Below are 17,245 nucleotides of genomic sequence, written 5' to 3'. Positions count from 1 at the left end.
GCCACGTCCAGTGTCTCAGAGCCACAGACCCACTGCAGCTCCACTTTCTAGATGGAAAACACTGCAGTTTGTACACAAAGTAAAACTGGGTCTTTATTTAAAGTTAACAGTGTTTCCAGCTCTTTTTTAAATGCAGAAATTTTGCTGACTTGCCTAAGACATTTTATTTCATTTTAAATGAAATCAATGTTCTCATCTGCTTTTTTCTCAGTATCATAAACCTGGTTCCTGGTTTTGAAGCCAGGGTACATAGTCACACAGCTTAGTTCCTGTACTCCAAAGAGATACTCCGAGAGAAAGCATGGGGATATTTTTCCTATACTAAGTACACAAGAGCACATCAATAGTTCGACACATGTTAGGAGGTATACCAAACAGAACATTGTGATTGAATAGAAATACTAATGAAAAGAGGATGGGGAGGAAGCTCTATGCCCAGTCTCTCAGAACAGACACAGTGCACCGAGGCACGAATCTTCTCCAAGCATTCTAATAATTAGAAATTCCACAGGCCTGCCATCATGCCAGTATCTGGGAACTCTGCTGTGTCCAGGCTGCTAAATTCAATTTCCTGGGGGAAAACAGATAAGAAGTGTGTTGCTTTATCTTTTTCTTTGCCATCTTAAATACCTTAGCTTATATGTATCAGGCTTTGTTCTCATTCTCATGATTGGGATTCAAAGAAATTCTCCAGACAGATGGGCTTCAGCCATATTAATTACCACAACAGTCTGTCGGTTCACTGCTGGCGGAGTGAGACAGATACACAATCGCCAACAAGGGAACTCTGTCCTCTGTGAGACAGCTACAGGAGCACCACTTCCCACACATGGGATTTGTCAAATATCCAAGTGGCCATGTCTGGGGACAGTGAGCCTTTTCTTATTTACTTGGGTGCTTTCAATATACATAACTACTCTACATAGGCCTGCCATGTCACCACAAATGAAGGGACTTGCTGAGCAATAACTTTGGAAGTGTTCTGACCAGACTGGGCAGACTGTATGCTCTTACTCTATTCTGAAAGGTTAGGAGGTAAAAGCCTGTGAGTAACACCAAAGCTGGCCACTTTCAGATAGCAGGCAAAGACTGAAGGAATCTTCAGCGATGCTCATCAGGTGAGCTGAAACAAGGACCCATGCAGGTTTTGACTCAAGACCTTTGTTCATGAGGGGACGACTTTAGCCATCAGATGGAAGGAAGCACAGGCTTCCACTGTGCTTGTGGCTGGGGTGAAGACTAGTGTGGGGTGATGGGTTGCTTTTTTAAGGAAGGTAGACTATCCTTCTCATATGCCAATTCTGCCATCTTAGTGCATGGTGATGGTTATATCAAGCACAGGAAAAACATGAGAACAGTTTACATGGTGCAAAACAAAACCAACCAAACAAAAAAAATCAAAATATCATGTGGTAAATCTAGGTATGCATTCTCACTAGAATCCAAGTGGGTGCAATGTAAAGGCAGATATAGCTAAGTCTTTCAGTTACAGTTCTTGGGAGGACTCTGGGTAGTTCCAGTAACCTCCCTCACCATACCATCCCGAACAAATTAATACATTTACCTCCTCTAAGTAACTGGCACATCCTACACATTTATCAGTAATTTCTATTCCATAGCACAACTCGGCATATATGGATTTTATCTCCATTAATAGACAATTGCTTGAAGAAGGAAACTGACTCTCATTCTTCTGGCTGCCCTCACATGCCCAGCTCATGCTCGTGGGAAGTAGTTATCAAATGGCCACCACCAGGAATTAATAATGTATTTCTAAGACCATCTCTAAGTGGTGGATAACAGAAAACTTTACAAATCTGAAACAGCTATAATTCATTCTGTCCACATACTTCTGGACACTCTATAGAGCTATTATGTTAGGAGGCTTTCAATGAATGGTATTGCCTCCCACTATTTACTAGAAGAATTAAGTGGGGCAAGGGTAAGATGAATCCCCAAAACATAAGTAATTAGAAGAGCCATCAAATAAAAATAGTTTCATATCTTAGCATGGTTTGATGTCAGTGGGAAATGTACATGGAGGTAGGTTAAAGGCATTAACGAACACTTTTTGTCAAGTGTACTGTTTTCCTTCGTGTAGGTATGTGTTCATTTTGTTATTTGGCCCCGTATTTTGACATGAGTCATGAAAAAGAGCCATGTTAGGAATTTTGAAGAATTCAAGGTTGAGCAAGGCAAGAAATCTGACACAGAAAAATTTAATTGTGGAAATAAGTCAGAAATAGTTTTAATGTAAGAAAGCTAAAATTTCAAAATTAAAAGTATAATGAAAACAAAGACCTCATTGTCCTCTTACTGATACTTTCTCTAAGCATATGCAAGCTGTTGCTTATAGGGATGAATATGTATGTTCAGAAATAAATGTTTAAAGAGACAGGTACCCAAAATTATATTCTTAATGATTATTAATGCAACAAAAGGTTATTAGTTTTTTCCTTTTCATGAGAACAGCGGGCACATAAATGCAGTGTTGGGAGCATGCAAACATTTCCATTCACGTAAGAAACTAGTTGCTGTGGGTTTATGTGTGTTAGAGCTTCTGATCAGGCTTTATGGGAATTCCTAGACTTCAGCGACTATGGTTTGTAAATGCTTTTCTTTTTTTAAAAATTTAATTTAATTTTACTTATCAGCCATGGGTTCCCCTGTCCTTCCCCCTCCCCCCCCCAATCCTATATTCCCCCCAGCCCCCCCCCCCATTCCCATCTCCTCCAGGGCAAAGACTCCCCTGGGGATTCAGCTCAAGCTGGTGGATTCAGTACAGGCAGATCCAGACCCCTCCTCCCAGGCTGAGCAAAGTGTCCCTGCGTAAGCCCCAGGTTCCAAACAGCCAGCTCATGCACTAAGGACAGGTCCCAGTCCCACTGCCTGGGTGCCTCCCAAACAGTTCAAGCTATTCAGTTGTCTCACTTATCCAGAGGGCCTGATCCAGTTGGGGGCTCCACAGCTTTTAGTTCATAGTTCATGTGTTTCCATTAGTTTGGCTATTTGTCCCTGTAATTTTTCCAATCTTGGTCTCAACAATTCACACACTCTTACAGTCCCTCCTCTTTCTTGCCAATTGGACTCCTGGAGCTCCACCTGGGGCCTGGCTGAGGATCTCTGCATCCACTTCCATCAGTTATTGGAAGAGAGTTCCAGCACGACAGTTAGGGTGTTTGGCCATCCGATCACCAGACTAGGTCAGTTCGGGCTTTCTCTTGACCATTGCCATTAGTCTACAGTGGAGGTATCATTGTGGATTTCAGGGGACCTCTCTAGCATTTTGCTTCTTCCTATTCTCATATGGTCTTCATTTATCATGGTCTGTTATTCCTTGTTCTCCCTTTCTGTTCTTCATCCAGCTGGGATCTCCTGCTCCCCTAAGCTCTCTTTCCCTCGAACCTTGCCCTTCATTACCCCCACTCACGTCCAGGTTGTTCATGTAGATCTCATAACTCCAGGGAGGCTACCTAGAAAACAGAACCCTAAAAAAGACACAGGGATCACCCAATGACAGAGAAATTGAATGCTTTTCTTAATTTAAGAGAAAATCAATGTACTTACGGCCTTATTATTAGCCCTACTATTTTTGTATCATATAATTTCCATATATGGTGAATAAGACTATGTGAACATTCTCCTAAGGTAGACTGAAAGTAAACAAATATATGTCATTCCACCAAGTCAGACATCTTTCTCATTGTGTTTCAAACTTGTACTAAATTTATATAAACTGTGTTTATTTCAGAAATTACAAATAATATCCGCATCTTGATAGCAAGTCATGAGCCCCATAGAGCAGATAATCCCCATACTACAATTAAGAGATTACAAGAAACCATGGGGTATATGAAACACCTGTGTTCTTTACACATTTACAGAGACAGAGGTGGGGAAGGATTGAAAATGGTTTATAAAATGTAGCAATCAAGGTAGCCATGGAAATATTCCCTGCAAGAGAGTAACAGAATCTTTCAATTGTCCTTTCTATGTATTTACAAATGTGTCCTGTCCCTTGTGTTTCATACCAGGCTCCTTCTCTCCCCCTTCCTGTGTGTACACAAGCATATGCTTTCTGTCTCAGTCTTACCAACTTACACTGGATGAAGAGCTGCTTGGAGCTGAGTTCCTTGAAGACTGATGGGAATTCTCATGCTTTTCTTAAATTACATATCTGCTTATATATTTCATCAGTCTTGTGGTTTTGTTTCAATGATAGATGAGACTAACCCTTTTCTCTTTTTAATATATCTAGCAAATAGATATTTGATTATGCACATGCTATTGGTTCATGGTGGTTCTAACACACCTTCTTGCAATAATCTAAAGCAGCTGGAGGAAAACAGTTCTTAATCCACAGGTGCTGTACCAGCAACCCACCTCTGTTCTAAGTTTCATTGAAACTCTCAAGTACTGATTTAACTTCTTCTTAAGTCTTGATTACACTTTAAAGGTAATGCATGGCACTGGTTGTGTGTGTGTGTGTGTGTGTGTGTGTGTGTGTGTGTGTGTGTGTGTGATATCCATGTGCATATGATATATCTGTGTGTGTTTATTTGTAAATGTGTGTGGATGTGATATCAATGTGTATATGACATGTCTGTGTGGGTTTGTGAATGTGTGTCTGGCAATTCCATGACCACTTCCAGTGTCAAGCCTTGCCTTCCACCTTGTTTGAGACAGGGTGTCCTGCTGCTTGCTTCTGAGTACATGCCAGGCTAGTTAGCCACAAATCTCCAGGGCTTCTCCTGTTTCTGCCTCCAGCTTGCTTTAGGAGGGCTGGGATTACTGACAGCTGCTAGGAGACCTAACTTTACACTGGTCTTAGGGAACTAAACTCAGGGCCTTAACTCTGCACACTTTCTCTCTTTCAGAGTACTAGGGAAGAAACTCAGGGCCTCCCAGAGCTAGGCAGCCTACCTAGCTACTGAGCAACATCCTGAGCCCTCAGGCAGATTGTAATGGAAGGACTCTAAACAGGGTAAGCAAATAGAAGTATTAAATAGGCTTTTATTCCTATATACATAAAGCATAAAATTTAATCAGACATTCCATTTTTTTTTACAAAAATAAACCCCATGTTTATTTTGCTTTGTAAAGCAATATATAATACCTTAAACACTAACGGACTGTGCAACCATTAATTATCTGAGGTTTTGTTGATATTGTTGCATTAAGGCAGCAGTTCTGAACCTGTGGGTTTCAACCCCTTTGGGGGTTGAGTGACTCTTTCTCAGGGGTCACATATCAGATCCTGCAAATCATATATTTATATTATGATTCATAACAGTAGCAAAATCACAGTTATGAAGTAGCAATGAAAATAATTTCATGGTTGGGGATCACCACAAGATGAGGAACTGTATTAAAGGATCACAGTGTTAGGAAGGTTGAGAACCATTGCATTAACGTTTTTAAAAAGAAGCAAATTACAGAAGCTTTTACCATGGATTTATTAAAGAAAAAAATCTTGTTTTTCCCTAGCTAGTATGAAATCAGTGTTTACTCCCCCAGTTCCTGAGTATTTAGACTATACAATGAGAACTAATCTTCTGAGTAATAGCCACAAGACTTTGCAGGAGTCTCACTTATCAAAGAAAGGTTCTATTATGTTCTATACTACATTTGCCAAGAAATAAATTTCAGGAAATATTTAAAGTATTCCTGGAGAAGAAGTTGTAATAACCTCCAGTTAGCTACATGTGCAAACTGGGTTAGTTCCCAATACCCATCAGTCCACAGGGCCTGTGCAGTGAAGTTTATAGTCATCAGTCCACAGTGCCTGTGTAGTGGGGATTTATAGGACATTTGATGTTTGGGAGTGTTTATAATTGCGATGTTTACTACATAATCAGATGATGCTTTTAATTAAAAATTTGAGTTAAGAAAATTATACATCTGGTATTTGAATCACCAATACTGCTGTGTAAATTCAGTGAATTAAGCAATATACAAACCAGGAATACCAAATAGCCTGGGGAGACTGTGTTTAGCTTTGGAGATTCCAGCTGTTTTGTGAAAAAGGCTTAAAAGCAGGGTGGGTGGTTAAGCCAGATTATTTCTGCCAAGCCTTCCTTCCTGTGATGAGAATTAACTGGTCAGACCTAGAGACTCTTTGCTTCCTTATGGGTCAAAGGTAAAACAGTAAAGCCTACAAATCAAGACAAATGTGCCACAAAAACTACATTATTACAGCAAGGTAACAAAACAACTCCCATAAAACTCAATTCTGTTTAGTATCTAGGCAATGATAACACTTAAAAAGATGTTAGTTTCATGGTTCAAAAAAAAAAAAAAAAAAGATGTTAGTTTCTTTTAATGTAAAACCTTCAACTTTTGGTTTACCAAAACCAAAAGAAAAGAAAAAAAACAGTACAACACAAAAACACCTTTTATCCTACAAAAATAACTTCAGCTGCTTACACACACACACACACACACACACACACACACACACACACACACACACACAACAAACAACCCTAGTAGTTATCTCCATAATTTAATAGACTTTTAAGAACAAAATGTCCCATGGTGCTTAAGGAAATCACTGAATCCCAGTAATACCAGCTTTCCCAGTGTCTTCTGGAGCAGAATAGCTTGCACAAGATGTCCAAAATCACAGCTGTTCCCAAACTCACAAAGCCGTTACTTACTTTAAGAAAACATGAGAATACAGAGACAGTAAAGAAATCAAATGACCTGGGGAGATGACTCTATGGATAAATCACCTGCAACATAGTAGTTTGGCCAGGAGTTCAGATCCCGGCACCCAAAAGATGCCAAACAAGCTTGGTTGCCACCATATGATCCCTGCACCCAGAGATGGAGCCAAGGGATTCTACTAGGGTAATCAGACTGGCTAAGTCTGCAAGCTTAGGTCTTAGTGACAGACACTGCCTTAATATGTAAGGAGTCGTCAAGTAAAAGCCCTAATTGCAAGCTCTGGCCACCATGTTGCTGTGCACCCATGCAGATATGAGCAAGCTTACACATGGAACAACAATGAAAAATAAATTCAGTGTCTAAATGTCTGCAAAAAATTTCTCCATGTAGTTAATGTTCTTCCCAGAAAATTTTGTTATGTTTTCCTAAAATTTTACATATTTCCCCATATTAAAAAGTTCTTTAAACTAGGGCATCCTCCTCCCCTTCTGATTTGCTTCTCCATCATCTGGCACCCACAGAACCAACTCCTCATCTTGCTAAACCTGTCTCTTTCAGGAATCTTTTACTCCTCAACAGACCTCACCATCTTCCATGTCTGTTCTCCTGATGAATGATTTCCTTCAGGCTATTCAGAATTCTACTGTGGTCTCTTTCTCATATCCAACCTCCCCAATTGGTGTGTATGCATGTGTCCTCTATTAGACTGTGAGTTCCTATAAGGACACAGCATGCATTTCACATCATTTATGACTGTGGCCCCATAATCCAGGTAATGCTTCCCATTATCCATTCAGTCAACATTCATAATATAAGGAGAAAGGAGAAACATATGGAAACATTCAGATAATTAGAGCAAGAAAGAAGTGATACATAATCTTTCATTTGAGACAAAAACAAGAGAAACAGAAATTTAAAAATATAAAAATATTTTCTTTAGGCTGATATGTATGATGTGGTACAAATGAAAATTCCTAAATATGGATGAGGTCATGGCACAGAATTGTGACTACTCTTTGGTTCATAAGTAGACACCTGAGTGGGAGCAGCCAGAGAGACCTGTGGATTCTTTATAGCACAGAACATTTTAAAATAGAGAAAAATGGGTACACAAGAGTTCTACCCAATCACACTTGTCTTCAGTCTCTACTTTGAGGTAGGTGCATGTTTGGGTGGTGGGGCTGCTCAAGGTCAGAGAGAGACATTTAGCTTCTGGGTTGCCACATACTTTACTATAGAATCAGTGTCGAACTGGTTTCCTCAGAGGTTCATTTCACTCATCTGGGCAAGGCAATAGCCTATTTCTACCCAGCCTTCCACTTTAGAGACTTATTTTTGCATGTAAACTTTGTCTTTGACGTGACCCACATCAAATAGTGACCATCTAACCAAGGACACTGCTTCCCCCCATTGCTCAGTCTTCAGCTTTCAAGCCCTATTAGTATGCCCCCTCAGCTTCCTGAGCAGCTCTTTTGCTCCCACCCCCAATATCCTTCATATGCTGCAAGAAGCTCCTTTTATATGTCAATTCAATGGAAACGACAGCAATCATAATATGTCTCAAATCCTTTTTATTCCTCTCCATTTCCTTCCTACCACAAGCTCCGGTTCTTCTTTCTCTTTCTCCTTTGTCTCTCTGAATGACTAACCTTTTCTCATCCAGAAAAATGTTCCTCCTTCTGCATTCAGCTTGTCATTTCTTTAGTGGATTCAGCCTCTGTATGGTTGGCAGGCCAAAAGACATGCTACTCCACCCCTGGATCATGTTTTACTCATCTACCCTCAATGGCAGGCACCTATGTGTCCTACTAAGAATACAGCATAGTCTTTGTCATGTCCAAGTCACACCTTCACTGTTTCAGAGATAAAAACAAGTATGTTGAATATGGGTCTATAGTAAACAGACTGAATATTAACATGTTTAAGAGACTTTAGATGTTCTGCATAGCCTGTATTAAGTAGGCTTGGAACCCACTGGCTTTGACTAACTATTTCTATGGAAACAGACATTCTAAGTTCCAAACAGCACATACACACATGGACTTGTTACCTTGAGGCTCAATGGGGCCATCAGCTGGCACTGAGGCTGGGAAGCAGCCCCCATTCTGGCCACTGGCCTTGCCTTTCTGAGAATTGAATGAGTTTCATATCAAGGTGTTGAGGGGCTGGCCAGGCATTCGCCCAAACCAGCACCAATTGATCCACCAACTGTTTTCTGCCAACGTGGCTTTCCTGTACCATGCTGATAACTGTGTACTGTGTGCGTAGGGACCTCACAGAGGTAACCTTTTCCCTCCAGGTCAGCCCTGACTTTGAGCTCTGCAACTTCAGAGTCCTCTGTGAACTTGAGTCTGGTGTGCCTGCTGAGGAGATTCAGTTCATCTACATGGAGCAGCTCCTTACAGATGAACATTGTTCCCTGGGCACCTATGGCTTCAAAGATGGTGATATGGTTGTACTACTTCAGAAGGACAATGTGGGACTTCGGGCTCCAGGAAGGATCCCAAACCAGCCACGAGCAGATTTCAATGGGTCAGCCATACCGGGAACATCAAGTTCCCGACACCAGCATCAGCATCAGCATCAGCATCAGCATCAGCATCATCAGCATCATCACCATTATCACCATCAGCAACGTATACCATCAACACAAGCCCATGGATTGGCCTCTGGAGAGAATATGGTCTATGCGCAGAATCTGGACAGCCCTGCTCTGATTCGCAGCATGTTGCTTTCCAACCCCCATGACTTGTCCCTGTTGAAGGAACGAAACCCTGCCTTGGCTGAAGCTCTGCTTAGTGGAAACCTTGAGACATTTTCTCAGGTCCTTATGGAGCAGCAGAGGGAAAGGGCCTTGAGAGAACAAGAGATGTTTCGTCTTTATTCTGCTGACCCATTTGATCAGGAAGCTCAGGCTAGAATAGAAGAAGAAATCAGACAGCAGAATATTGAAGAAAATATGAACATTGCTATGGAAGAGGCTCCGGAGAGTTTTGGACAAGTGGCTATGCTCTATATTAACTGTAAAGTGAATGGGCATCCTTTAAAGGCTTTTGTTGACTCAGGTGCCCAGATGACTATCATGAGCCAAGCTTGTGCTGAGAGATGTAACATCATGAGACTGGTGGACCGGCGATGGGCTGGGGTTGCTAAGGGAGTGGGCACACAGAGGATTGTGGGCCGAGTTCATCTGGCCCAGATTCAGATTGAAGGTGATTTCTTACAGTGCTCTTTCTCCATACTGGAGGAGCAGCCCATGGATATCCTTCTAGGGCTTGATATGCTCAGGAGGCATCAGTGTTCCATTGACCTGAAGAAAGACGTGCTGGTGATCGGCACCACTGGCACACAGACACACTTCCTTCCTGAAGGAGAGTTGCCCTTATGTGCCAGGCTGGTGAGTGCAACGGTGCAAGAGGAATCACCAGACAAGGAAGCAGCAGGCAATATCAAACACCCAGTCAAGGGTCCAGCTCGAAAAAAGCATTGAAGCAGGTTATATAAAAGCCACTGCACAAGGGAGCAAGCTGTAGGTTCCAGGAAAGTATAAGACATAAGCTCACTGGCAATGTCATCATTAAAAACATTTTAGCAACCAGCCTTAGCCTTGTGACTGAGTTCACAGATAGATGACTATGTAAGTCATCACTGATTCATCATAGTGTGTGTGTGTAGGGGGGGGGGAGTCCATTCCTTCACCCCAGATCACTGACCCTCATCCAGGGGAAGGGCTGGAGCTTCAAGTTGGTTTCCCGACAGTCTAGTAGAAGGAAAACATGTCTTTCCTATCAGATTACAGGGAGGGCATGTCCAAACCAAGGGCTGTTTATTTTGCATAGGTTCCTAGAAAAAAGCCGTTCTTTCAGACTATAAAGACATGTAAACAAAATGATTTCACATTAGCAATAGCAGTGGCTTTGAATTACCCCGGTCGGTGTGTGTGTGTGTGTGTGTGTGTGTGTGTGTGTGTGTGTGTTTGTGCACATACACACGTGTAGTCCAGAGGTTGAGAAAGTTGGATGTCATCTTTTAATTGCTTTCCCCTTTAGTTCTTTAAGTTCTCTCACTGAATCTGGAACCTTCCCAGTGCTGCTATAGTGTAGTCAGTACCAACTTAATCCCTCTTTTCTGGTGAATGCTAGAGATAGAACTTAGGTCCTAACGCTTGCCCAACAGGCATTGTACTGATAGCCATGTATCTTCAGCACCTCCTCACTACCCCTCCACATTCCTTTTTTTAGACAGTGTCTCATGATTGTCATCCCAGCTTCAGACTTGAGATATAGCTAAAGATCATCTTATACTTCTGATTCCTCTGCATCCACATACTGAGTGCTGGGAGTACAAGCATGTGCCATCACACCAGGTTTTAGAAGTACATGCCAGACAACATACTACCAACTGAGTTAGGTAAACCCTAGCCTGATTATTTTCATACTCAGAGATATGGATATTTTCACATTGGTTTTCTTTAGGAAAGATATGAGAAGTGGTGTAGATTCTACTCCTTTCTTGAGCTAAGTCTTATAAATGCCCACTTAGGGCAGCATGCACAACCAGTTTTATGATGCTTTATGCTTTCTCTATAACGGATTCCCCTCGGGTCACGTTTATGAAGTCTACCTCCAGACTTAATTTTGATATGTTTCCATGGAGAGATTAGAAATCCCCAAAGCATATTCTTCTTGTTGTCTTTAAAGAAAAGGCAATTAATTGTAAGACAAAAAGTAAGTTGGGCATTTTATTTTAATTCTGGTACTTCTTGATCTGTATGGCAATGGGCTTGGAGGATGAGCATAAAGTATAGTCTAGGATCCCAATGTCTAGTTGAAGATTTCAGTTAGTTGAAAGATAGTTGAAAATATCTTCTTAGGTCTTTCAACTCTGTGACTACTTGGAGAAAGGTTACTTTCAGTACAACTAAAGTGGGAAGTAGAATCCCTTCTCCTTTGCTCCAGCCTAAAACACCTAAGAATAAAAGTCAGCTCCAGAGGCCATCAGATGTAGGGAAAGTTATTTTGGGCAATAACTTGTTAAGAGGGCTTATATTATAGGGCTGGAGAGATAGCTCTGTGGGAAGATTATTGTTTACTTGACCCAGGTCAGTTCCCAGAATCTATGTACAGGGTTCACAGCTAACTGTAACTCCAGCCCAAGGGGGATCCAATGTCCTCTTCTGGACTCTGCTAGTACTCACTCACATACACATATACTCACACGGAATCACACATACATACACAAATATTCAATTTTTTAAAAATTAAAAATATTGATATTATGTCAATCCACTTGAAGCTAAGAAGTACCAGCCCTGAGCATATCTCTCTATCACTTAGACAAATCACCTACTTGAATTGCTTCAAAGGTAGGGCTGCTCTACAGTTGCCAGTACCACAATGTGATCTTGTTTCCCAAACAAGATCTAAGTCATTTGAAGAATTCCTAAAGGTCATAAGAAAAAATAATCCTCCCCAATAATCACATTTCCCTTTCTTTGGCTTGGTTCTTGGTAATGCTGATAATTTTATTCTAACATAAGCTCAGCTGTAGTGTTCCCATGCCCACTCTTTTGATATTACCTGCATTTGGGTCAAGGGTTACATGAATCAGAGCTGTTAAAAGACCTATGGATTGATGTCTTTTTTATCTGTGTGCCCAATCAGCACTCAAGATAAATTATAATTACAAATGGAAGATGGTCAGGGCCAGTGAGATGGCTCAATGTGGCAGGTGCTTGCCACTAAGTCTAACCTCCTGGATTCCATCCTTGAGAGCAACATGGCAGGAGAGAATAACTCACTTCTACACCTTGTCCTCTGAAATCTCATGAGCTGTGGTATGAACCATCTCCACCACAAGAATTTTTAAAATGTTAAAATAATAATAATAATAACATTATAAATAAACAATACACCTATAAAAAACATGGATTATCTCAGTGATAAAAATATGCAATATCCTTAGCATGTATTTTCCAGACTCATTCTTAAGGTCATTTGCACCAAACATACTAGATTTACAATGTCACATGTGATCTATTCCAACATCAAATGACCTATCTCATCTACAAAAATCATTCCAAACGTTCACAGAATCTTGAAGATAAAAAACAGTTTACATTCCAATCTTTACTTTACATTTAAAACCTTGCTGTACATTCCTTTCCTTCTTCATGGATCCAAGTTAATGAGAAGGGTATGTAGGGTAGGTCTGCTTCAACGGTGCAATAGTGTGCTCACACTGACCAAGGCCTCTCCTCTCTCTCTCCTGCTTTCCTTCCTCCCTTCCTGCTTTCCTTGCTGTTTGCCCTCCAGCTTTCTGCTTTTAGAAGCCTTGTAATTCACGTTTTGTTTGTTTAAACATTACTTTAACATAATTTTGTGTGTGTGTGTGTGTGTGTGTGTGTGTGTGTGTGTGTGTGTGTGTGTGTGTGTGTGTGTGTGTGTGTGTGTGTGTGTGTGTGTGTGTGTGTACGTATGGTCACACAGAAGCCAGGAGGGGGGTCATCAGACCCTATGGACCTGATGGTAAGGCATTTGTAAGTATCCTGAAGTGGGTCCTGGGATCTGAACAATGGGCCAGAAGAGCACTGATAATCTCTGAGCCATCTCTCCAGCTCATAGTTTCTAATCAGTAGAGCTTATTGAAGTACAGCTTTAACAACATTTTGAAGATGACTTTCTTCCATGTTGAAGTCTGTGGAGGGTGATGTGCTTTAGGTGTGGGCAGAGTATATGTTTTCTACTACTAATTGATATATTGCTGTTTTATTTAAATAAAAGGTTAGCAATTACCAACATAAATATACTCCAGGGATATACATAATCATCAATCCATCCGATTCTTGCCCAATAACTCAACCACCATTTTAAAATTCTATTGTGCCAGATCTTTATAACAAAAACCCTTTAATACAGAGTGAATACTTAAGACTATATTGATTCACATGTTTTCCTTTTCAAGTTCCTGTTGTGTCTATGGATATAATAACTTTCTAAATAAAAAAATAACATTGTTTCACATTTGAGGATGTGTGAGTTTTGCCCTTGTGTCATGCCATGAAGAGAGGCAAGAAAATACAAGATACCAGAACAGCACTTCCAAACCATCAAAGCCCCAGGAAAGGAGTGCAAGGTGACAAACTGAAAACACACAGACTCCACTGCTGATTCATGATCAGGAGACCCAATGAAACAGACTCAGCACAGCACAGCAGGATCTGCCCCAAGAACTGTAATGATCATCTGTGAGATGCCAGGTACAACCTTAGGTGTTGGATGTCCTCAGTCAAGCAATTGATTGTCAGTGCTGAAATGGTGCTGTGAACTCTAACCAGATGTGTTGGAAAATCTACCACTTTGTTAGAAGTTGAAAATAATGTGACTGATTCACTCAGAGGTAGGGTTATCTTAACAGAACGGGAATGTATAAGTTATAACACTGATGATATTTGCATAGAAAATTATATTCAAGTAACCACAAAGTACATCCTTCAAAAACTTCTAATCCATGAAGGGCTTTCTCTATGTTACAATAATAAGTGTTTATAGTGGCCAATTAAACATTTTCCTGATATTCCTTCAGCCTCATCAACTCCTCAGACCTGGGGTATGCTGAAGAGTTGGAAGAAGTATTAGAAGCAGACTTTAAAAAGTATGTTGCAGGCATGCTGAGACCTCTGGAAAAGAAGAACTTGTAATGGTCTGGTGATAAGGTTTGGTGCTAGTCTCAGCACCCTAAGATTAATAGGAAGATACACTAATTCATTTGGATAGAAAGAACAATCTGATGAAACAATCTATCGAATAGTTCTGGGATGGATACAATTAATCATTTCAAAATTCTGTGAAAACATTATTATTAAAGAAGTATAAAGATAATTTAGTGGAAGTACTCTGAAACAGTTTCAATCAAATTTATACTAGAGCTGAATCTTCAAAATCCTTGAATTTATACAACTGAGACCTAAAATGAGTAGAAAGGGACATGAGAAAATGGAGGCATGAGACACTAGAAACAGAGAAAACATTTAAATGATTCACAAGTTCAGGTCAAGCTAGAGAACCATCAATCAAATTATATCATTTTTTCTTCCACATTGATACAGATAGAGTGAACATCAAATATTTTAGATTTGGGGATTGAAGGAAATATTTTTTGGTTTTTTGAGACAAGGTCTCTCTGTGTAGCTTTGTGCCTTTCCTGGAACTTAGTAGCCCAGGCTGGCCTCGAACTCACAGAGATCCACCTGCCTCTGCCACCTGCCTCTGCCTCCCAAGTGCTAGAATTAAAGGTGTGTGCTACCACCACCCTGTGAAATATTTTTTTTTAAGAGCAGAAATTTCCAAAATAGCATAAATAGTTATGGCACCATAATACTTAACCTTCAGTTCCCATGAGGCTGTGGAGAGTTGGATGAAAAGACCAGGTAGGAATGAACACAGTGGGAGACCAAGAACTGTACAGGGTTTAGACAGAGATATAATCCTACTGACAGAAGTTGTCAAGCAAATTACAGATTGGCTTGATAACGGTTGAGTGGAGAGTGCAGTGAAAAGCAGAGGGTCTGCTATGAAGAGTGTAGGTTCTGAAAAGTTGTTGTGACCAGAGTATCATGTTGCCATGGAAGCAGAGGGAAAGCAGGCCAGCTTATTTCTTTCAGTATGCTAAACAATGTGGAGAAAGTACAATTTCAGAGTATGCTTCCTCTTTTGACCAGAAGCACAGAGAGTTTAGTTCCACAGCACTGAAGGTCAGTGCTCAAATAAATTGATCAACTGAACACCATAAATTTACCCAAAATGTGTTTGCTACCTACTTTGAAGGCCACTCTTTAATAATTTGTTCCTAGCGTGGCTCATCTAGAGTTTAAAATTAGATGGCATAAAATCATTTTTATAAGAATTTGAGGGAGCCAATGGTATAGGCTCCCATCAGAAATAATCACATAAAGTTCAAGCAACAGATGGGCAGTTAGGGTGAAACAGAAATGAAATGGTCTCTGTTCATACACTGCCAAATGCCATCATTTGGGCTGCAGGACAGAAATTGACAGGAAGTGATCCCACTGGTATTCCATAGTCATAGGAGTTTATGTCCCCATATGGCAAGGCCGGGGCTGTCAAAGTCTCGCCACACCACTACTCCCACAGCACTGCTTTGAAAATGCCTTCATTGGCACAGGAAATATAAACAGGGCTTGATTTCTAGCAAATTTCCAATTTGTATTTTATGAAAAACACAAATATTACCTGTGCCATCTATCTGGTCTCACTGAATCACTTTAATAAAAAAATTGACAATAAAAAATAGTGATAGTATCCTTTATAATTTTTTCTCCCATGGAAAATTTCCAGCCATATTTCAGTTATGAAAAAGAGATGCTGGCCCACATTGGGAAGTTTAAATTTCTACTGCAGTGAAGCTCTCAATCGTTTTCTAAAATTCTGAAGATTTGGCCACCAACTAAAGGCACAAATTGATGTCTGAGAGCAAGCTCTGAAAATTGATTGGAATCGGTGTCCTTTGGTGGAGAATGGGCCAATGTGATAGATCAGAATAACTGTAGCATCTTCTTTCAAGGATGGCCAAATGATTACAGTGTGTATCTAAGGAAGATCTGCTGTAGCTCTGACAGGTAGGGAGAAGTCACCATTGTTGCTTGTCCATCAAAATGCAAACAAACCCTCATGTACACTTGGAGAGGACCATTCCTTGGCTGAATATAAAAAATCTCATTAAGATACACCTGTGAGGATTCCTCTTATGGGATCATTCTCTGAATATTTGGTTATACTTCAGCAGTTTTCCCTGATGCTCTGAAGTTCTCCGTCCTTAGCTGATTGTGTTCAGTTTAAGGGTAATTTATTGACCAAGATCAATTTAAGTAGGTAGCAATTAAAATTCAATCCCAAATAGAAAACACTAAGAAAGTTTACATTTCCCAAAAATATTTAAAAGATTCTAGAAGCAAATAGATAAAGCTGAGTATTAGAATCATAATGTAAGCCTGCCATTCACTCACATTTCAGCTGTCTCTTTCCATGAATGACAAAGCCAGTCCCCTGAGCTTATTGCTGTGCAGTTTCCTAGTTCACTGCATACATTCTGTGGCCCATTGTCCTCTCCATGGTGCCCACCTAAGAGAAGCTCTGAGCAGCCTTAACTGATTGGAAGGTTATGGGAGGCATGCTGATAAGGCAGCTGCTATACTACCCAAGTGTTCTAAGCCACTTCTCATTAAAGACAGACTCAATTAACTATTTGCAGGCTGTATACAGTGTGAGAGTACCTCAAGACATAAATCCTCTCCTTCACTCACCTGATTACCTCATGGCTAGATACTGAGAGCAACATTATGCATACTACAAAATGATAGTGCTCAAGAAAGCTACTGTAATCTTCTATTGAAGCTTATTTTCAAATGAAAGCTTCAAATAAAGATAAAAATCTTAGCGCTTACCAAGTGAATCATGTATTAAACTATTTAATGTATTTAAATCTATAGCAAGCTAAGTGATAAGTAATATCTTTATTTTAAAGATTGGGGCACTGAAGAATGTAGCACTGGACTGGG

General features: G+C 40.4%; 2 protein-coding genes across 6 annotated transcripts in view; one reads left to right on the top strand and one right to left on the bottom strand.

Annotated features, from left to right (window-relative positions):
• Pdgfd (platelet derived growth factor D) overlaps window positions 1–17,245 on the bottom strand; it is a 225,821-nt gene that overhangs the window by 122,443 nt on the left and 86,133 nt on the right. The gene's annotated exons all lie outside the window — the stretch shown is intronic.
• On the top strand, window positions 8,909–10,159 carry Ddi1 (DNA damage inducible 1 homolog 1). The gene has a single exon (XM_036191664.1). It carries the CDS (start codon window positions 8,909–8,911, stop codon window positions 10,157–10,159), a length of 1,251 nt encoding a protein of 416 aa, XP_036047557.1.

The sequence above is a fragment of the Onychomys torridus genome, chromosome 7 (genome assembly GCF_903995425.1).
Source record: "Onychomys torridus chromosome 7, mOncTor1.1, whole genome shotgun sequence".
Classification (NCBI taxonomy): Eukaryota; Metazoa; Chordata; class Mammalia; order Rodentia; family Cricetidae; genus Onychomys; species Onychomys torridus.
Note: the sequence above shows the minus strand (reverse complement) of the source record. Positions and strands in the feature narration are given on the sequence as shown.